Source organism: Dipodomys merriami, unplaced genomic scaffold (assembly GCF_024711535.1).
Source record: "Dipodomys merriami isolate MVZ:Mamm:240054 unplaced genomic scaffold, mDipMer1.0.p SCAF_2, whole genome shotgun sequence".
NCBI classification, from domain to species: domain Eukaryota; kingdom Metazoa; phylum Chordata; class Mammalia; order Rodentia; family Heteromyidae; genus Dipodomys; species Dipodomys merriami.
In genome coordinates, this window is record NW_027203381.1 from 111,604,193 (window position 1) to 111,628,016 (window position 23,824).

Consider the following 23,824-nt stretch of genomic DNA (forward strand, 5'->3'; position numbering starts at 1 on the left):
AAGATGAGTAATATCTTCAAAAATGAAAGGAAAGTTGAAATACTAGAGAAGATATTGGAAAATATGAAGCCAATGAGTCAGATATAATTTTTAGCAAAGTAAATAAATTTTGCATTTTCCTATCTAATATGTTATCATTTTGAATATTCTCCAGTTAGAGTCTTCATAGATTTTTGTAAGCTTTTAATGTTAGCATCCTAATATGTACCCCAGTACTAGCATACACACACACACACAGGGGTTTGAACTTAGGGCTTGTGGGTACTGTCCTAGGCTTTATTTTTTTCAAGGCTAGTACTCTACCACTTGAGCCACAGCTCTACTTCTGGCTTTATGTGGTTAATTGGAGAATAGCATCTCACAGACTTTCCCTCCCTGAGCTGGCTTTAAATCATGATCCTCGGATCTCAGCCTCCTGAGTAGCTAGTATTACAGGTGTCAGTTGCTGATGTCTGGCTTCCTAGTCATTTTCTTCTATTTGTTTTATGCATCAATTCTGAATAATTTGAAATCTGATCATTTATTTTAATATGGCAAAATACCAGTTGCAATATTTTATGATTGTTAAGAACTTTTGTTTTTCTTGTCACATCTACAAATACTTTTGTACTTAAATTCTGATGGGGCTAGATTAAAAGTTAAAATAGCACTTTAAAAAACCCAATGGGAGTTAAGTAAATAAAGTAATAAATCAATTCCTACCTTTTTTTATTTTATTGTTTGTCAAAAAACATGAACTTCATTCTAATTCCCCAGCTAGGCAACCTCCTTAACTGTACTTTTCCTTGATCCCACTCCGGCTTTAGGAGCCACTTTCTGACTGTCTATGTTGTGCATCAAAATGTCCTCCATTTTCCTGTGGTTTCTACTGCTGCTCTGGCTCAGCTCTGACATCTCTTCCTCTCCATTGCTGGAGGAGTTTTCTGATGTGCCTTTTCTCTCCTTCCACTCCCCTTCTCTTATGCCCTCTTCTCAGCCATAGCGGTGGCTACCTGTCAGGAATGCTGTACCTTGTTGCATTTTATATTTTGGCTACCCTAAACTCCTTTTCTTCTAACACGAGGGCCTCATTTCTCTCTTATTTCAGTGGCTTTGAACATGTTGCTTCTTTGTCCTGGGACACTTGCCTTCCCCAGCGTACGTCATTTGTAGTGCTTGAGTCATCCACAGCTCTTTACCTGTTTGTTCTTCCCTGCAGGGAGCCAGGGTACCTCAGCTTGCATGCTCATTCTGCTTCCGACTTCCACAGAGAACGTTCCAATCCTACTTTGAGAGACAGACTTTTCAATCTTTGTTTAATATAAGCTGATACAAGGATGTGAACCATGTCCGTCTTTCTTGCTATGGTGATCCAGAATCTACACAGTACCCTAGAATGGGATAAACACTTCTAGCTTTTGAATATACTTTGAATCCTTTTATAATACATGAATGTTTGGATACCATTTAAACTGTAAAATTATATTTCAAGACCCAAAGATGAATGGTTTTACTTTATATAATAATTAGGCACTTTGTAGAGCAAAATGATTATGAGTCTTAACAGATGACAGATCCTTCAAAATAGCAAACTCAACAGCTGGCAGCCCTCATCCATCAAATACTGTGAATGTGAGCAAGTAACAGGGAACAAACCAGGACATGAACATTCTGGAAAAAGAAAACAACTTTTACTTTTTATTATTAAGAAAGCACACACAGCAATTTATTGGGGGGCCAAAGAGAAAAATGCAAAATCGGTACACAAAGAAATTCATTTCAGAATTGGTATCATTTCCCTCATTATTTCTCTCTGCGTGAGCTTTAAACTTTTTGCATTTCGTATACCTATATCCATACTAGCGATGGATATAAATATATGGAAAGGCATTTCACACTCATCAGAAGTTCTTCCTCCAAAAACTGTGTAGTGTGCATCCTCCCCCCACCTTTTTTTGTTTTCCTGAAAAGTTTCTAAAGGAGCTTTCTTGTGTCACGCCACAGTCTCTTTTCTCTGAGTCCGTCTCTGATGACATGTAAGGATACTTGTGAAAGATTTCCCCTTAGTTCTTGACTTTTTCTTTAATTTTTTCTGATTCTTGAGTGAAATTCCCAGTTCTTCCATGATGGCATTGAAGGAGAGACACTAAAGAGTATGAAACAATAGAGCGTCAGCGAATAGAGCCTGCTTCCATCTTGAGTTGACTTGCCCCTTGCCTACATTTTTATTGACACAGAAGCAACTCTGTCACAACTGGCCATTTCCCATCACCACCTCCTCCACCCATTGGCCCACCCACCTGCCTTTTCTACATAAGGAAACAAAACATAGGCAGTAAATTATCTAAGCAAACTTTACAATTTCATTTACAAATGCAACAATATAAAACTACCCAGTTAGAGAAAACTCAAGGCTCTTACAACTTACCTTTGCCGAGACACCAAAATAGAGTTAAGTTAAGGTATTTTCCCCCATTGAGATGATCCAAACATTGATAGATTTATCAAGGCATACGGACACTTCAGTAATGCTATAGAAAATGAACAAACCTTCTCTACACCAACGCTTTGTTTTTTTCTCCCATGAAACCTTACTTTGTTCCTAAAATAAAATCTAAGTCTTGATGACTTTCCTTTCTGATAAAAAAAAAGAAAAAAAAAACAATTTTAAATTGTATATTTTCTCTGAAAAAAAAACACACACACACAGAGATTCTGGTAGCAGCAATGATGCAGCTGTGGTAGTGAAGTACATAGCAAAAATGATGACACGATACCAAAGAAAGTGGAATTATGATCATAAAATGTTATATGCATGCAGATAACAGATATGTAAATATGTCTCCATTACAATTATACTTTGTCTACATTCACATGCACAGTACATAAATGGTTCAATGAAATGTAATTGACTGTCATTTCTTCTAGCCAAGATAAGATCTTTGAGTGATAGATTTGTTTACTGGGATTTCTATGGCCATCTTTTTGATGAGGTTGATTTCAAAACATTCTCTACTGAAAAGAATATTGAGAATGACAATGACTGTGTGATTTCACTTAGGGAAGATAGTCACTTGTAGAAACAGAGAATAGAAATGGTGGTAGGCAAGAACATGGAGGGGACAAGAGGAAGGGGAAGGCAATTTTCTGGGTACAAAGTTTCAGTTATGCAAAATGAGTAAGTTCTAACATCTACTTTAGAATATCACACGAATTATTAACAATACTTTATTAAGCACTTAAAAATGATCAAGTAGTGGCATGCTGGTAGCTCATGCCTACTGTAATCCTAGCTACTCAGAGGCTGAGATCAGAAAATCATGGTTTAAAACCAGCCAGGGCAGTAAAATCTATGAGACTCTTATCTCCAATAACCAACACAAATCCAGAAGTGGAAGTATGGCTCAAGTGATAGAGCACCAACTTTGAGCAAAACAGCCAAACAAGAGCCACAGCCTTGAGTTCAAGCCCCAGTACTGGCCTTGGGTAGAGTTGAAGTTCTGAATTTTTGCTACAACATTAAGAGAATCCCTTAGAAAGCTAGAGCCTTTGGAAAAGATCTAAGTACTGTATTACAGCTTTCCATGGATATATAGCCTAAACATGACCAGAAACAGAGGTCAGAACACCACAATGTTATTTCTCTAGGTTCTAAGTGCCTTGTAGGAAGAAATTTGTTCTAAATGTCTAATGTGATCCTTGAACATCATGAGCAACATTTGTTTTTGAAAAGTTTATGCTCCATTTTGTTCCAAAAGGGCTTGAGATAGGTTATTCAAGTAGTACTTTTCAATTTGTTTCTGCTTGGTTTATAAGTCAGATGTATCAATGTAGGTTTTAGACATATAACTCCTGAAGATCTAGTTCTTTGCAGAAGACTAGTCCTTTTTGTGTTTATAGGATTTGATATTAAGTTTCATTTCCAGTGCTACAACAAATGAAAAGCCAGCTCAAGCTTGTTAATATCATCCCAAATGGTAACTTGTTGATTCACTGAACCAGCAAGATATTCTGCCTAAGAAATTAATAATTCCAAAGTGTTTTCCATGACTTGTACTTAAAAAATGGTAGACTAAAATAAATCACAAATGACATATAGAGATTTTTAGCATTGTGCCACATAAAGTTTATGTGTTGCTACTAAGACCAAATAAATATCTTACTATGTCATCATGATAGATGGTGTTGTGCTAAAATTTCCCAAACTTTTCTGGGAAATTTATTTCCAGTGAAAGTATTTTTGGTATAAGACCTTTCTGATTTTTTAAAGGAGATTATCAAAATGAAGGGAGAGAATGAAAGAAGGAATTTACAAACATGATTATATATCAGCTTTACATTTTCCTTCTGAGCAAAGAATGGTTATACCCATTACACAGATGGAGAGAATGCTATTGGAGATACCAGTATCTTCCCAAGTAGCCAAACCTACCTTGAACTTCTTTCTGAAATGCCCAAACCCAATTGCTGTCACTGGAAATCACCTGTGTCTTGTTTCTTAATTTAAAAGATATCACTATGGATAGCTTCTGTAACTTTTCCCTACAAAACATATGTTAAACAGGTCCAGTCTTTTTGTTTTATTTCAACTCTAAGGTATGAATTTAGATGTTTCATTTTATTTTGCATTTAAAAAGTTGAAGTGAGCCTACCAGTATGGATTGCATTGTATATGAAACACAGAAAAGAAATTAGTGCTCGAAACCTCTGCTTTCCCTTTCCTATTTTGGATAGATAAGAAACCATAGACCTTATCCTCACAATGCATTCCAATTAATATTTTCTATAAAAAGAAACCTCCCAATTCTAGACTGCCTTAAAACGCAACTATTCTTTAAAAATTATTTCTAAGTGTATGGGTTTTTTCCCTTTCATGTGAGAATGAATGAAAATAAAGTTTTATAGATGATTTCCTAGACTTGGTCACAAACAACGATTTCTTTTTTGAATCTCACTTTGTCTCCAACTGTCAAAAGAAAATGGCAAGATACGGGAGCTGACCTTTCGCTTCCCAGTTTTTGCTGTAGTCACAAGGAAAGATGACCTTTAAGGTCCCTGCCAGCCTCTGCTCAAGTAAACTATATGCTGTCAGATCCCCAGGAAATGAAGCAGTGAAGGTCATCTCTCAGCCCAGAGTGGCATCTCACAGAGTAGCGTGGGCAGGGCTCCTATTCATTAATTTCCATGACTTTTATAGTGTCCAGATTGAAAGGGATGTGTAGTATATTAAAATTGAATTTCTGAATCAGACCCCAAATTATAGCAACTTTCTAGAGCTTCTATATCTGGACTTGGGTTTTTCTGAACGTCTTCATACTTATAACACCATACAAACATTATTTTTATACATGATGGTTTCAGTCCTTAGACTCTAGATTCAGCAGGTAGCAAACACAGATTCAACTAGGTGCTTTTCTCCAAAAGCAGCATCATTGGGGAAAGAATATGCCTACAGCATCCTATTGTGTTTTGCAGATTGAAAATACCCCTGGTATCCCAGACCCTAGGTCTTCTTGTTTATTTCTGGTAGGTGGTGTTTCAGACTTTTAATGGGTGGCTATGTGGATTTTCATTACAGTTTTGAATTGGTTTCTGGCACCAGACCATTGGAGTTTAAAGCAGCTATACTACTTAGTATCTGGGATATATCAGATAAGGTGTTTATTTTTTCTCTGACTCAGTGTTCTATACAATGGGACAATGAAAGAATCTTTTTTTTTTTCATTGAGCTATTATGAAAATTTATTGATTCAGTGAACTGATGTATGTAAAACACAAATTTTAATGCATGACATATTGTTAGTATTCCTTCTTTAGAATAAAATCTCATCGCTACCATGAAAATGTTGTAATTCTATGTCACTTGACCTTTTCTTTTTTGTTCTGGAAGAAGAAAGACACATTGGCAAACTTTGATGGTTCTTTGAGTCCATCCTATGCCCTTCTGTGTGACAATTCCTTTGGGTTGGCTAGAAGAGCATTTTAGTTTGAATAGATCCAAACACACATTTAAAACATGAGTTTTTAGCGCCTATTATTATTATTATTATTATTATTATTATTATTATTATTACTTTTACCATTCATCATGTTTCATTGTTTCTCTAAGAACTGGAATTGTGAGAACTCTGTCATATTCCATAAAGAATAGATACTCAGGCATGGGAGGTAAGGAAACTAACCATAGCATCTTGTCACCTAAAAATAACATCTGAATGTGTGTGCACCCACTTATAACAAGTCCCTATGAGGACAAGCCTGATAGCAAAGTCTACTTGAATTTATAATCATAAAATATGTTACTGACATTTACACTTCTCCTGACATTAGTAAAAGATAAAGGGTGTGTATGTGTATAGGAGGGTGTATATATGTTTGTGGATGTATGTGTGTATATATATATTTGTATGTGTGTCACTCTTTTGTTAGAAGAAAGAAAATAAAATTAGTCTAACTACAGCTGTGATACTTTTGAAAGGAGAGTGCTTTGCTTGGTCTTGCAGAATGGCGATCCTCTTCTTTTATTTCATCTCTGTGTCCTTCCGGAGTCCACATTTCCTCACTTCTGTCAATTTCCTTTGTCATTCTCTTTCCTGTCTTCCTCATTGTAATTGCTCACTTCATGTTGCTTCCTTGGGATTAACCCCAAATATTTGATTTCTTGCTGGTAGTGTGAGCCTGAATTTAAATTATATCATCTCTCCTTCTACCTTTATCCTGTTGCACATTTTGTCCTGGAAGGAATTGGGATGCATTAATAAAATTCTTTCTGTTCTGTTTGCATAGTATGCTTCTTCAGAAAAAATGGGCTAGGGTAAGAGGTAATTTTTTTTTCAAGTGATAGGAAAAGCTCTGTATTAGAATCTGATTTGAATTTGTACAAACAACTGGGTTATCTAAAATTGGCTTCATACTGGTGGCCAGCCTGATATCAGGTTGTGAATGTCAGATGGCCTTTCCATTGTAAGTCTGGAATTTATGCATTCAGTTCTTTACTTCATTGGCACATTTAAAGACAGCATTTTGGCAATCACCTTTGATGTGTTCACTATCAATGTTATTTTGTCTTCCAATGAACTATTTTTTAGGAGCTCTAGCCTGGCTAATAGCATAATGTATGTATTACATTTTGCATACTGTTCTACTTTAAAATCATTAGATATCTTATTCCAGGACATTGAATTGCTCTTTGACATTGTTGAATACATTTTTATATTAAATATGAAGGAGGAACAGTGGTGAAACTGTTATTTTATAAATTAAAATGTCCATTTTTATGTATAGAGCTACTAAGTATGCTTTAGAAGTCTTTTTTTGTAAAGCACATTTAGGAAATACAAAAGATGATGAAAATGATTTCTGAGGAAATAATGGAGTTGCTGTTGTAATTATTATTATTTTCTTAGATTTTTACTTTGGTCAAATTATTGCTGTAGTTCCATGGGGTCAATGTCTCAATTTTTAATTTTTTATGGGTCATGGGGCTTGAACTCAAGGCCTGGGCACTGTCCTGGCACATTTTTTGCTCAAGGCTAGTACTCTATCACTTGAAGCACAGCTCTAATTTCATTTTTCTTGTGGTTAATTTGAGATAAGAATCTCATGAACATTCCTGCCCAAGCTGGCTTTGAACTTTGATCCTCAGATCTTAGCCTCCTGAGTAGCTGGGATTACAAGTATGAGCCACCAGCATCTGGCTTAATGTTTGTTTAAGAAAGACTAGGCAGTCATATATTTTAACATTTTATTTTCTACTTTTAAAAAAAATTTTCATATTTTGTGCCAGTCCTGGGTTGTGAACTTTGGTCCTTGTGCCATTGCTTAGCTTTTTGACTCAAGTCTGGTGCTCTACCACTTGAGCTACACCACTGCTTCTGGTTAATTGTAAATAAGAGTCTGATTTGTCTGCCTAGGCTGGCTTTGAACCTAGATCCTCAGATCTCAGCCTCCTGTGTAACTAGGGTTTTAGCCTTGAGTACTATTGCTAGGATATCTTTTTCTACTCTTTAGCCAACCTAGAGGTGACTTTTTAAGGAGTAAGGATAGAAGAATTCAAGTATTTGCTACCATGATTGCTTTGGAAAGATTAGTCAGTTAATTGAACAAGTTTCACATGATAGTACTGAGATCTGAGAGCAGAGCATAGACTCTGATCACCCCTACTAATTCTACTCAGGAAGGTAAAGGGAATTTTTAAAAAAAAATTTTGGAAGGTCATGGGGTCTTAAACTCAGGGCCAATGTACTGTCCCTGAGCTCTTTTGAGCAAGACTAGTGCTCTGTCACTTTGAGCCACTGAAGGGAGATTCTTGAAGTAGTTCCCTCTCTACTCTTTTTGGGGGTGGTTGGTTCTTGCACTTGAAAACTGAGGATCTGAGTACAATTTCTCTGAGTTTAGCCATTTTCCTGAGTTCACCCAGAATCCATGGACTGTTTTTCATGTATATATTATTGGAATATTTATAAAGTGATCAGCTGATTGCCATCTTAGTTTCTAGGACAATGGCCACGTTGACTCGTGTCTAGCAACTAGTCAGGGAGCTGATTTTCATCTCCATACTGAGATTCATGGAATGGAGAAAATTTAGACACTGAAATACAACTTTGTGGTGTGGCTATCAAGCCTCATTCCTACTTAAGACTCTCGAGCTCTTCTTTACCCACCCTCCTTCCCTGTGCACCCTTGATACTTTGAACTGGCTGTACATTACTGTCACTCTGAAAGTCCTTCATGGACCATGCTATAGCATGTAGAGTCCACTTGTCCATTTTCCCAAATCCTTTAACACAATGCCCTCCATTTTCTCTGATTTTATCTTCGTTCCACTTCTGGTACCTGGTATCATCATATCCCCAATTTAAGTTTTCTTGTCTGCAGGAATGCATTCTGTAGCATTTCCTGTTTTCCTACCTATGCTCAAACAATTAAAAAAAATGTGCCTTTGGTTTTCACTGAATTACTTATTGACATGGGATACACCAAGATCTTCTTTCTGACTTATCTTCATTTAAAGTTAGCAGTTATAAAACTCATTTTTCTCATTAACATAAATATACCGTGGATTGACATATACAATTTACAAGATTTTACTTTTTAAAGATGTTTAAAAGACTTGATACATATAGTAGCTTCTCAGGATCATGTAATCTATACTTCTAGTGGCCCAGGGTGGCTAAGTTCAATCTTCTCTAACCTTAGGAATGATTTCTCAGCCTTTGATAAGTGAGGTTAACACTGAGGCGATGAAGCATTCTAACTCAATTCATGAGCTTCGCCCACCCTTAAATCTTATGAATCCCAGTCTTTTTTGCTCCTTACTTTTAAAGTCATAGCAGAGCTTTTATATGCATTACAGTCAGGGTAGTGGTGCTATAGCGAGAGGGGGGAAAAGAGTCAAACTTGGAGCTTTGAGATCTTAGGTAGACTTTTATGAACCTATAAAAGGTACAGTGGTCTTTGAACCTATTAATTACAATAGCTTGCTGTTTGAAAAAAAAAAGGAAAAAGCATATGCTTTGAATTGTAAAAGCTGGACATTTAATATCCAGCATAGAGTGACCCAGCATATAGAACTAAAGATGGGATATGAAGATGACTCATTTTGCACCTGAGCTCAAGGAGAAAAAGTTCAAATAAAGGAGAATGTGTGACCTAGATTCTATGAATACCTGAGAAGGGAATCTCATCTGCACTTTGAACCTGCCACTGTAAGATTCCCACAGACTAGAACGAACAGCTCGGTGGGTGTGGGGATCTGAGAATACAGGCAGTTGGGTCTCCCTTTCTGTCTCAGGCTCTCAGAACAAGCATTCATTTGAGTGGGGACACAGCTTTGTCATCCAGACAATTCAGACCTGTTCCCTGAGTCCTTCTATGATCTGTGAAGGGCACTGCAGGTCAGTTAAGAGTCTTCCTTTCCAAAGGATGCAAGCACAATGGAGGGAATAGAGAGATAGATGCAATCAGAGAGCAAGGAGATGTTTTCCATAGTGAAGTTTAGCTTCAGTTAGACCTTGTGTATCCAGAGATAAAGGATGTGGGCCTGTGCTTCAATCTAAACCACCTGTAGTGCTGTTCTTTCTTGAGTCACTGTCAGATGCTGATGAATACCAATTGTTTCTTGGTCTTCTAATGTCTCAAATCTGAGACGATACTACGGCAGTTGGTGTTCTTTTCCTTTATAGAGAGTGCTTAGCCTTTTGTAGCATCTCAGGCTGAGTTAGAGGGCCACAAAAGTAACTTTCCAAGAGATTTTGTACGTGTTCTTATCCTATGAGGGCAGATGGGGATGTGCAAAGTAAGTATGTGATAGCAATTTAACCTTTTCATTTTAGAAATAGAACTCATCTTGGAGATAGGTACCCATTTACTAATGGATCTTATCAACAGAAGACAATCCACTGGTTTGAAATGTGTTTTATTCATGTCTTAGCTGATGCAGATCTTTTCCTACAACTCTTCTCATTCTCTTTTATTCCAAAGGTCATCTGGGGCTGGAAGGGGTGTGTGGAGGTACAGGAGCAGCTGCCTTATGGTCACCCTCAGCGCTTCTTTTTTTTTGGGTCCGGTCGTGGAGCCTGAACTCTGGGCCTGGGCGCTGTCCCTCAGCTCTTCAGCTCAAGGCTAGCGTTCTACCACTTGAGCCAGAACACCACTTCTGGCTTTTTTCTTTTTTTGCTTATGTGGTGCTGAAGAATTGAACCCAGGGCCTCGAGCATGCAAGGCAAGTGCTCTACCACTGAGCCACCTTCCCAGCCCACCCTCAGCTCTTATGGCTTTAACTCGTGTCACATTTACTGAGTTCTGGATAAGGATTGGGCTCTGCTATTCCACTTGAGATGCTCATTGTCCTGCTATGACCTCCATGTCAGACCTATGCATTCTGTGCCTTTTCCATCCAACCTCAACTTCTCCTGTCTACTGGTTCTTTCATCCTTCCACAAAGTGTTTGGGTGGAAAGGACCACAGATTTTTTGTATTTTTTCTAAGCATTATCTGGGATTGATAGAGAATCTATGAAGTTCTTGATAGGCACACTGCCTAGATATTATTACTTTTGTCATTCAAGAGACAGGAAGGTGTGAGATTTCTCTACAAGTCTTACAACCTTCTGGTGAAACCTAGGGAAGCCAGTAATGGTATTTTTCTGTCCACCATTCTACGGTTTTTCCTCTCATGATTCCTTTTCTTTTCTAGTTAGAAAAAGACCCAGGGCCTGGAGCAGCAACACAAAGTAGACATCTTGTGACAGTGATCTCTGAGTTCAGGCTCTTGCTAGTTGTAGATTATCTTTCTGAATTAGAACAAACTGATGTACTTGCTACAATAGCTAGATCTTGTGATAGATATAGTTTTCCAGATTTCTGCCTATGCTACACATTTGCAATGATAACTTGAGATAGAAAAGCTCCAAGTTTGACTCATTTCTACATTGAGAACTGTTCATATAGAAACCCTGATGTTTGATCATGGGAAGAAAGGGAGATATAAGTCAAAGGAAAATAAATGCATGCTGCCCCTTTTGCTCTTTGCATCTCTAACAGATACCTAAGTTCCCATTTTGGAATTGCATCTGGCTACTCTCCCCAGCCCCATTTAGTTTCCAGTTTCTGAGTTGTGAGTATGTAATCAGTTCTATTAACTTCACATAGCTTCCTATGTACATGTACATTATATGTTGTGTAATTAGTCTGCAGACTCATAAAAATTGAAAATGATACTACTTTTGTAACAATCAACATTTGTAATAATTTGTTTATGATTGAGTGAGAATCATCTCACTTCTTGATATTATGTTGGCTGTGGGGTTTTTTGTCTAAGATCTTTGTACCTTGAAATACTGGCAGGAAATATAATTTTCTTTATTGCCATAAAGATATAATGTGTTCAAGAGAGACACAGAGCCTAGCCTAAGATATACATTAATAATTTTATAAAAACGTTTCACAGCTTGTGTAATTTTATTTCCTTCCCATTTTCCATTAGGTTTTAAAATGTGTTGGAAAAGAACCTGAAATATAACCTCTTTATTCTACAGGTGAGGAAACCAAGGTTATGATGAGGAACATAATTTTCTTAAACCCAGATAGCTGCTTAAGAGGAAAGTAGGAAATTCTTTTTATTCCCAAGTCTGTCTATAGGGTCATACACAGTTTTGAGTTAGGTTTATAAGACAACACCAAGTTGTACATTAGAAGAGGTACAGCTAAATGAATATTAAGTGTCTTATAGCTTCTCTACTAATCAATAATTAAGCTTCTAGGCAAAGGAAATCTTATTCAGAGAGCTGTAACTTGCTAACTTAATTGATCAGACCACAGAAGAAATGGAGTTGACTTAATATATTTTTTTCCAAGTCTGTACGGTATTCTCACAATAAAAAAAATAAGATATGGAGTTGAAGTCATTTACATGCATGTGAAAAGGTCGTATATTTGGGTAGATTTTCTGTGGATAATAGTTTTTTAGTTTCTATGGTTGATAAAGACTAAGGGATCATAGACCTCTTATATTTATAAATTAAAAATTCAGACTACTCAAATGTTTTGAACATGTCATTCAACTGAAAAAATCAGCATAAGAAAATTTTAGTCGATTATTAATTATTTAAGTTGCTAGGGGGAAAGAGAGCACTTTCATGCCATCATGCAAGTGTAACTCATTATGTTTGAGTCTTTCAGTGTGTTTTCTATTGTAACAAGATACACATTGTTGGGTAGCTTGAGTTGTTAGCTGTAGCTGCATTTAGCCTGATGCCAATACAGTTCAAATGCTGAATTTGTGCATTTGTAGCGTTGACTTCCTAGTCAAAGATGCCCTAGCATTTGTAAATGGAAATTCTTTGGAAAGTTAAGGGGAAATCTCATTCTCCATGATACTAGTCTCTGTGGAGAGAAATTTGAAAGCAAAAATGATCTTACAATGCGTGTGCATCTGGACATAAAATTTCCTAACTGCAAGAAGCATAATGAGATGGTTCCTAAAGGCAAGTTAAAACTGCAGCATCAAGCAGGAATTTTTCATCATCTATAAGAGTTAATTAATAATGCCACTTGGCACAGTCAGATGTGCAGAAAATAGTACAGGAAGAATGCTGTGCTTTTCTTTTCCTTTTAAAGGTTGTGCAGTTACAAGAAACAGACTTGCATTGTAAAGGCCATGAGCTCAGAAATTACTTGAGATTCATTGTAGAAGAGTTTTGTCACAGAAGGCTCATAGAAGAATAATAAAGTGCTATTCAAAAGCAGTGAGTACCTGCAAACAATTTTCCTTGGATAAGGTTATTATTCTATGATCCAGAAGTTCTTCATAGTTCCTAGTTAGTTCCAATTTTACTGGAAAATAAACTTAAAATGATTGAATTTGTAATTTTAATCTAAAGCCAAATAAAATCTACACCTTCATTCCCTCTCTTCCTGGATTAGGATATGGACAAACTCACGAGGAAACAGATGAGAGGATTTAATGTGACTCGTTGTTATTGAAGCACCTGTTTTATCTATTAATACTCTCTTGCTCTCTTCCTGACCTTAATTGATTTTTCCCCCAGAGTATACTCTATCATTTTTTTAAATAAAAGCTCATGATTAATAGCTAATTTGAGTAATAGATTTCTGGTTTTAAACAAGTTTTAACAAAAACTCGTATTTATCAATAACAGCTTCCAAGTAAAGCAACTGTATGTAGGACTCTTGGGGGAAAAAATAAGAGAAACTGTGAAAACTTTCCAAATGTTGACTGTTCACGACTCATGTATATGACCTAATTTACAAGAGAATTGCTGAATTCAAGATTTTTAAAAAATGAAAACAAATGCATACAACTGATTTTAAGCATTCACTTTCAAGCTTTATTGCAAATGTAGATTCCTAGACTATACATACCTGCCAGACTATTCCTAGATTATCTCTAGAGAAAAGTCAAGAGATAGACCTTGAAAGTTATAAGCAACTTCCCCAGGCAATTCTGACTTATACTGAAGTCTAAGAACTAAGATGCAAAGAGAGCTTGAAAATTTTGTTCTAAATTTCACTGGATATGCAGTGAACCGCTGTAGGGTCACTGTAGAATGAGCAGTTATTTACATGTTAGCAAGAACTAGCTGCTTGAGGGTTAAGACAAAAGGACAGACAGGAAAGTATAAAGAGAGAAGGAGAAACTGAAAAGGATAAAGAACTTACAAAGACAATGAATGGTCTACTTGATTATATTGAATAGGACCCTTTCTATGTATTATGAGTAAACATAAAGATCACTTGAATGTCTTGAAATTTCTATCTTGAGATATGTAATTTCTTCTTGATTTCTATGTCTGCAGAGTCCTCTCAATACTTTGGTATATATGTATGTCTGTATACATACAGAGTCTGTGTATATATTAATTGTATACATAATGTATATTATATAATACATATAATCTCTTTCTATATATAACAGAATTAGTGGTATTACCTTTAGAGTAAAATGTAATAATGATAAGTAGCAATTATTTATTTAGTTCCAATTATACAATGTGTATTTAGATGATTGGTTCAGTACTTCTTGACCATTAATAGATCTGCTGCTGAGGTGAACTCAGTGTTTCCATTTCTATCCTATGATAGAATTCTCATGGTAAATGTAGAAATTGAACCGCTGTATCTTTGCTTTACAAATAAGGAAACTGAGGTCCAGAGAAGTGAAAAGTTTACTCCAAATAATGCATGATGGGGAGCCACATACAGTGTAAGACGTTTTGCAGGTTATTAATGGGTTAAATACACATTTTCTTTACCACGATCTCTAGAGGATCATCTGTGTAACACTGGTCCATTCAGATGCTCTAAAGAAAAAGTGTCTGTGATCTAATAGGTTGGGCAATGTTGAAGAGTTTTCTTTCTTGTTGGAAATCCCTAATCCATGACAATGTATTGAACACTATGAATTAAAATGTAATAAGGGGATGTCTAGTGTGATGCTTTCTGGGTTTTTAACTGTGAAACTCTTACTGGGAAATACCTGCCAATGGCATCTATTTTTGAAAAATACTCCTTGAAAGTAACTTTACCTTCTACAAATGGTATTCTACTGTTTCTGAGATATTCCGTAACTTAGCAATAGTCACTTCACTTTGGTTGAACTCTTTCTGAAATTTGATTGATTTATAAAATTGTCGTCTGATTCTAATGCTTCTGATTCTGGGTCATGGATCCAGATATCTGTTCCTCTGTTAGTAAAGCTGAATTAAAATTGCTGGAAGGACCAGATGTAATGCTGTATGTGATGACATTTTTGAAAACCATGATAGTACATAAAAATCAGAATTAGATGGTGTATAGTCTAAAAGTAGTACCTAAACTTTAAGAAGTTACCATTTATCTAAATCTCTAAATTAAAAATTGTAAGAATGACTTTTGTCTACAGAAAGCAAGTTTTGTTAGCTATTGTTTAACCCTATTTTCTATATTTTATTTAATCACCTACAAACTTTTTAGTAATATGTTTGGTATATCGCATAGTTCTTAGAAAATAAGCTGAAGTAGTTTGTGGTTACTATATACTGAAGCAATAAAATATGGTACTAAGAATTGCATTTTGTTCCAGCATCTGATTCTATTTGAGGTTGAAAATATGAATTGTGACTCATGGAAAAATATTGTATTTCTTCTACTTCAATAATAGTAAATTTGTAGTACCATAATTTATTGATATTCCCTTAAGAGTATGTTTATTTAAAGAAGACAAGATTTAGAAGCAATCATGGCAAGAACCAAGTTTTCTGATTACGTTTTACTGAAGAGAAATTGGCTTAGTTGAGGAGATTTGTAATTCAAAACTGGGAACCATTTAAAGCTAAGCAAAGAGAAGTCAACGTAACCTGACCCGCACACAGATGGCAAACCTCTACTTCAGAGGAATATATTTTCAAGGGTCACTTGATAGATCAAGAAGTAATCCCATTAAGGAGAACAGAGACCGATGGATCCAGGGTATGATGGGAGAGAAAAGTCAACCTCAATTTCCCTGCTCCCTGTGAAGGGGAAAACAAGCAGAGAGGGACCAGCAGACATTCCTTGTCACAGCAAATTATATATGCAATTGGCTTTTTCTGTCACCCAGTTGAGTTAGTGTGGAAATTATTTACAGTGCTTTGAATGCAGGTAGAAAATAAATCCACAGAGATCTGTAACTAATGCGTATGGAAATTCCTTCCTCTATTTTCTGCTCCTTTCCCTTCTCCCCAGCATATTTCGAATACATTAATAATGGTGATGGATCCGGAGAAATGAGTGTGGATGTGGCAATGCTCAGAAAAGATTGCCCTAAGAACAACCACTCTATCTTAGCTGAGTGTGAAAGAAATGAAATAATGTCTCACAGAAAGATGTCAATCTATGCAAAGAGGAAGGACGAGTGAGCAGTAAATAGGAGATGCTATGGATTAGTTCACAGCTTAGGACTTTGCCTGAATCTTCAAAAAAAAAATATATAGCTTGAAATAAATCAGTTCCTTTGGGATTCTGGATCTACAGAATTTCAGAACTTGATGTTACTATATTTTTATGTAGGAATCTTTCTTGACTGTGTTCTGTCATGTTCGACTTATGTAATGCTCTTCTGTACTCAGAAGGTCAAGTTCATAACTCTCTGGATCATAGTCTTTTGAATTTTTAAGATCTAACCCAAGTTTGAGTCTTTGTGTAAATAGTACCTTTTGAATAGGGAAATATATTTGAATTAAGAAAATTAACTGTTATGTGCGCATATATTGAAAAGACAAGGGCTTCAGAAAGGTTGAAATGTGTACTGTCTGTTAAAAGAACATAATGACTCAGAAGGCAGAGATTTGAGGATTATAGTTCAAAGCCAGCCTGGGCAGGAGAAGTCTCTGAGACTCTTATCTCCAATTAACCACCAGAAAACCGAAAGTGGAGCTGTGGCTGAAAGTGGTAAAGCACTAGCCTTGAGCGAAAAAGCTTAGGGGACAGATCCTGGCCCTGAGTTCAAGCCCCACTACCAACAGAAAGAAAGGAAAAAGGAAAAAGAAAAAAGAGAATATATTGGATAAGGAAAAGGAAAGAAAAAGGAAAGAAAGCACACAAAGATGAAAAGAGCCCAGAAAATTATCATTTTTTGCCTTGTTCAAAGTCCAAATCTCCTATTTCACAATTCATCACTTTTAATGATTGAAGATAAAGCAAAGATGAGTATTTTATATAAATCGTTTCATGTATGTACATACGACTGGAAGTCTATATAACCCTATTGCAACCCTGACACAACACACAGTTTGGGGTAGTGTACAAGAGTTCACTAACATAAATGGACAAGGAGTCATGGCTTAGAAGATACAATCAATGACACCAACTAAAAGAAGCAATTTCTATTGGGTACACCTTTTCCCCCTCCCCCAGAAACGGATTACACAGTATGGACAGAGGACTGTGTCCGGATCCCTTTCTCTTCTCGAATTAATTTGCCACATTCTAAATCCGTAGATAAAGTAGTTCCGGAAGCAGAGTTGGTTGGGTGGGTTTGTTTACACTGCAGTCCATAAAAGAAACAAAAAGCCTTGCATGCAAAAGAAATGGAAAAATATAGAAAAATGAATAAATTAAAAGCATGAATGCATGTTCAAATGAAAATTTTAAATCAAATGAAGTTGGCAATTATGAGAAGCACATTAAAGCATAATATATACAAGCTTTAATTTTTTTTCAAATTAGTAGCATAAACAAGACAACTCAGAGCAAATTGAAAAGTTTGAACAAAGCAGATCAGTCCATTCTTCCTGTTAATTAAAGAACATTTTCTATGATGAATACCAGTAAACGTGTGTTCTCTACCTTCACTATTGCTTTGCATTTCTGGGGTGGGTTTTCAGCATAGAACTTAGGTATAAAAAATATATTCCAGTTTTTGGTTGCTTAAAAGACAGCTTCCACTTATAGGAAGTAGGCTTAATATCAAATTATTAATCATTACCAGCAATGTAATATGTATGGCCTAGCACAAAAAAGAAGCTATGAGGCCACTTCTTAAAACAATTGCTAAGAATTTCAAGGTAGTGATAGCAAAACATTTATGTCTGTTATTAATAGTGCGTAGTATTACAATTCTTGTACTATGTTTAAAGGGGCTTTGCATTTGATTTATGAATGACAATAAAGGAATGATCTTAAATCTCAATTATAATATTTAGAAAGTCTAAATTCCTATTTGAAGTTCCTTTCACAATAAAATAAGCCCAAAATAGCTAACTATTGAAATCATCTTATAATCCGAAATAGAAATTTGAAAAGAATATATTTGTTATTTGTTATACTCTTGCCAAAAAAATGGATTGAATCAGCTTTTTATAGGTCGTACTATTATAGAAATAAACTCTCGATTTCAAAATACTACATTTATGTTATTATATAAATTGTTTTGCATTAGTACTTGTATTCACAATCTACACTTTAGGGCTGGTAACACTTTTCTCAAATCCCTTCTCTAATTTTGGATTCATGTCTTCCTTGCTTTTTCTAAAGTTTCCATCTTAAGAGCAAATAACTATTTGAGAAATTAACTGAGTTTGTGAATTTCTGCCCTGTCATTCCAAATAGTGCTAATTGGATTTAGTGTATAAAGCTCTTCCTTCTTCTCATTAATAAATGATGGAGCTTACAGTGCCAGCAGCACCTGGCAGAGATTCAATAGCTCTTTGCTCTAACTCAAAAATGGCTCTTTTGGGCATCTAATTCAATAGACTGTTACCAAAGAAGGGCAAGCATCCTTAAAATCCTCAGAAACTTAACATAGATAATTCAAATGAACAACTCCCCGGTCTTAGGAAGAGATGACTCACCTGTTCAATATCATTGCTCTTCCGTGATTTGTATATAAATTCTCCAATGGCTACAAAGACAGAGAGAACCAGTCCAGCAGCCAGAACAATGAAAATGCCCCCAATATTTTCTACTCCCAGAGCACTGGCCTCTTTGCTCTCTTCTTCAGGGCAGCCATTTCCACGCCACCATTTCTCTTTCATCATGTGCAGTTTCCCTTCTTCTTGGAGTTGGAGAATAGCAATTGTAATTTTATCCCGGTAAGGTGAGCCTGCAAGTGAGGTCATCGGGAACAGTGGTCACTGGAGAAGATGCCAGAGAATTTGACTATGTCAGTAGCAAATACTTCCTTTGGGCGGTTGTGAAAAAAATCAGACTCACAAATTCATTAGCCCAGGTAAGGAATGTCTAATCCTAAATGACTGGGAAGGGAATGGCTGACATGTTGAGTGAGAGTCACTCTGGTCTGTAATATTTACTCCTTTGAGAGATATCTAAGAATTCGGTGCCATATTTCTGTTTCTGGTGAATTCTTTGTGAATTTTTTTTCACATGTCAAATTGTTTTTCTGTTTAGATTTCATTTCCTTCTAGGCTTTTGGCTCTCTCACATTATGACTGTGTCTGGCTATTTTATCTTCTTCCTACAAGAGTAACTCAATATATTTCCCAGTGTCCCTTATAGTTCAGTAAGTCACACCATTGATTTCTAGTCAATGAAAGCTAACATGACATATGTCAGTTTTAGATTTACATCATAAATCTTCCTAACAGGATCTTGTATTCTCTTTTCTAACAAATATACACCAAGTAAGAAAAAGCCTTCAAGTCACCTAGGATGGTAGAGCCATAAAAATAAAAGGAACTTGGGGCCTAGGATAACTGAGTAGAGCAGAGTCTATCTTTCAGTTCATATTGGACTATGAGAAGATCAAGCAGTAAACATTTACTCTGTAAGCTACTGAAAAGGAGCAGATGTTATGTATAGCTGTTCATCCATACTGACAAGTGTGCCAATCAAATACACTTAAGGACAGGTTTTTAATTCTTCAATGGTTTTACAAAATTCAGTTACAAGGACTTTGGTGGAAATACTTATGTTCTATCTTTTGGTAATGACACTGAACTTTTAATCATGCAAGAGTTAGAAGGTACCAACATTTAATTGTAGACAGATTGCATTCCTATATTAATCAATGCAAAGGAGAAACAGATCAAGATTCCTTAACTCGTATTCTCCTTAGATGGTAAAAGAGCTTTTGCTTTCATTTCTTCTACTCAATAAGTTCATATTGGAAACTGAATATCTCTGTTTATAAATTTAATGTCATTCTTGATTGAAGCAAATTTAAAATAACCTAGGCATCATAAGGCAAGAAGTAGTCCTATGACTCATATAGTTCACTTGTTATATGACTTGCAGAGCCAAGAATCAAACTTAAATCTTCTTTTTATTTCTCAGTGTTATTTTCCTAAAAGTGTTTCTGTACCATTCCTCCCAGGCCCACATATAACTTACATCCTGTGGCATGGCTTATGATTAAAAAAAATCTAAAGTTGAACATTTTGTCAATTCTTCCTAATACTTAAAAAATGATCGTGACACTTAAAGTCAAGAAAAGCAAACTGCTTTGGAGAGAGATTATGCCTTATCATTTAAGAGGAGGAATTTGTAGTGAGAGAATAGGCCTTGAGAGACAAATTAACATATATCATATGTTTGCTTAAGCATCACCAGAATAACAGAGTCAAAATTAGCACCATTAGCAGAAACATAGTGTGTAAGTGACGGAATGACCCAGGAGTGCTTTGCTTTAAGGTACATGCAAGTGCTTTGAGTAATGTGAGAATGAGTCTTACAGCAGTGGAGAGTGCAATAATCAGAACACTATACACAGTGGGCACTCAATAAATGTTGACTGACTCTCTCCTTCTGCCTTCAGGCTGCACAACACCTAAAACATTTCAGACGATGGAAAGCCAATCTCTGCTTAAAGGTGGTCTCTAAGGAAGGTAATTTCCTGGCTCCTGGTAACCTGTTTAAACCTCAACTGCTCTCATTCTCTTGAAGTTTTATTTTAAAACCCTCAGGAGGCACATTTGCAGTGCTTCTGTCCTGAGAGTCTCTAAGAAGCAAAGTTTTAAATTTTGTGTTGTGACTGAATCCAGTCTTCTACCAAGAGAGAGTCTGGAGCTTCCAGGGACTCTGAATAAGACTAGAAACTTAAAATTTCTGCATATGCTTTCATGTAGTCTTTGTTACTGCTTAAATGGACCGAATGACATCAGAAGTGACTTAATCTAAGTCACTTGAAAAGAAATGTATATGCATACACACGGATCTTCCTGAATAGCAACTGATCTTTCTCAAAGAGTCAATTCATCATAGCAGAAACATCTCACAAATTTATCCAACAGCTGTATTCCCAGTGGATGTATTCTCTCTGAGATCTGCCATCTGTTCCAATTATTCTTTCATTGTTTTTTGTTTAAAAGCATGACAGGTTTATAACCACTATGAAAAATTCTTGTCATATCTTTCTTTTTATCTAGGGATGGGGCAAGGCTCTTTAACTTTGGAACTTGTGGGTAGTATTGGCCAAAGAGAGACTGAATGGGTACATTCAGATCTCTTTATATTAATATGCACATTATATGTGATATATATATTTATAGATTATCTATCTATCTATCTATCTATCTATCTATCTATCTATCTATCTATCTATCTATCTATCTATCTATCTATCTATCCACTTACTTATCTGGTGATGCTCATCACAGAACCAGCCTCACATGAAGGCAGACATTGGTTTCTCAATGCTTCTTGATTAAGAAGTATTCTTTTACATTGTTGAAGAAAGAAACACACTGTCCAGTTCCTTCAGACCTACAACCCTGTATTATAAGTATACTGTTGCAAATTTTAGCTCTTATATTCCATTATACATGAAGGAACACCAAGTAAAGGTCTCATGTTAAAGTACATATGTTCTCAGAAGGAGTGAGATGCCTTATTATTTTTGGTTATCATTACCAGACAGGAAATCTGGTGTCAAGGATGTGGGAAGGGATGAGGTGGGATTGAAGGGAGGATGACAGAATAAGGTACAGAGTTTTACCTTAAAATCAAATCCCAAAATGATTCTATTAAGGATAACAGTAATAGTAAAGTTAACTTCCTATAGTATATATTTTAATGCCATAGGGATAGCAAAAACCAGGTTCAGGTTGGTTATTTATTCTTGGTAAATGTTGGTCAGAGTTGACCTTTATTTGGTTAATTAGATTGGAGGAATGTTAAGTTGAATAGCAGATAGACAGTCTTTCTTTAAAAAAAATTAGTTGCCAAATTAAAAACATTAGAAAACTTTTCCTAAAATCTGGACTTTTGCTTTTGTCTGAATAAAGGAATATTTAACAAATGTATGCTGAAATTCCCATATGTGTCCAATCGCCATGTGTAATTGAGCAGAAAGACCTTCTTTAGAGAATTCAAACTTTTCTATGGCAATTCAACCAATTGCCATTGTCTTAATTGCTCTTTACAATAGCCTCAACCAATGAATGTCACAATGCCTGATCTCAAGCAGAGATCTAAGCATTTCAGATTGGGACCCCTGCTTTATGTTGATGACCAGGCTACATATTTACTTACAAACAGCAACTGGAACAAAACTCAAACAAGTAAATGAAATATGCTTTGGACCTTCAATTATTTGGCTGGGCTATAATTATCATTCTTATTGGATTAGCGCAGTAGTTTAGATGGCCCCCTGATTTCTTTCCAAATACCCGAGATTCACTTGAGAATGGAGCAGATTGCTTTGATAACAGAACTTTATTTGATATAGTTTTTCTATGAAGTAGCAAGCAGGATGGGAAGATTTCTACATAAAGTAAATCAGAAATTGCCCCTTGACTGTAGACAAATATTTTAGTTATGCCTATGATTATCAAGCAAAATGATATTGTTGTATAGATATGCAATCCAACAGGCAATGATTTCTCCAGGGAGGGCAGTACTATAGAACCAAACAATAAGATTTTGTTAGTTTCATTGATTCAATCCTAACTTATTTCCTGTGCAAATTATAATTTATCCTTCCTATTTCCTTTGTTCTGACAGCTTTGCTTCCCCATTTACTGATATAGAATACTACTCTTTTATAAACAGTATTAGTTTTATCTAAATGTATAATGATTTTAAAAAATATTTTTCTAAAAATTGAGGAATTTAAGTCAGAAAAATGAGATATGCAGGAATGGAAGAAAAAACCATGAAGAGGATTAATTGGGAGAATGCATTCTATAGAATATTTGTTTGGAGGCAAAATAGCAAAATCTACACCCTCTTAAATAGTGATATTGTGGGAGAACACAGAAAAATTAATAGATGAAAGTTTGTTAGCTTAAAGATCTGGGGATTTTCAGTACAAACCAGGCCTCCAACCTAAACAAGCATTTCTCTTTTTAGGTGGCATAAAGTCATTGCAGGCTAAGGCCATTGCACACTGTCTCTCACTGGCCAAGTCAGTCTTGGCTGAAGTCCGTTTCTCTTACCAATAGGTGTTCCCACTCCGTAACCTTTGGAGTCAATGAGGCCCCCGATCTGTGTGAGGTTGCAGTTTCTCTGTGTCACATACTCAATACTGGTAGACTCCATCAGTAGGGCATAGTCGGTGGTGAGCACTCTTTGGATCCCCTCATCACTGTTTTTGACGAGAGCAGTCTGCTGTCTACTGCTCATGAAAGCCCACATCTTCTCATACGTGGATATTTTCGATTTCTGCAGAAAGAAAAGCACATCCCCCCAGCAGAAACAGTGCTGAACAAAGTATGGCCTAAAGCTATTCAACATCCCAGTCACTCAAATTATACAGAAGGAAATTCTTTCTCCACAGGTGGGAGAATGAGATGGATGAAATAAGACTTCAGTTTGGTGGCTGAGAAGAGCCAATTTGCCTGCAAAAAATCCTGCAGGGGCCCTGGGGCATCTATGGAGAAAATGGAGCCCTGGATAGATTGATGTAAGAC

The 23,824-nt window shown here is 36.0% G+C and overlaps 1 protein-coding gene across 8 annotated transcripts in view; it reads right to left on the minus strand.

The window, feature by feature from the left end:
• Positions 1–1,653: 1,653 nt before the first annotated feature.
• Positions 1,654–23,824, minus strand: part of Grik1 (glutamate ionotropic receptor kainate type subunit 1) — a 338,127-nt gene continuing 315,956 nt past the window's right edge. For 2 of the 8 annotated variants that reach the window (XM_070030545.1, XM_070030543.1), the window contains 3 exons: positions 23,351–23,576; positions 18,809–19,059; positions 16,882–17,529 (listed from right to left, as the gene is read on the minus strand). In XM_070030545.1, coding sequence (XP_069886646.1) covers positions 17,380–17,529; positions 18,809–19,059; positions 23,351–23,576 — 627 coding nt within the window. In that variant the 3' untranslated portion in view covers positions 16,882–17,379. Of the gene's footprint in view, positions 2,126–2,407; positions 2,617–16,881; positions 17,530–18,808; positions 19,060–23,350; positions 23,577–23,824 lie in introns of those variants that run through there. The other 6 variants (XM_070030540.1, XM_070030539.1, XM_070030541.1 and 3 more) reach the window with 6 other exon arrangements.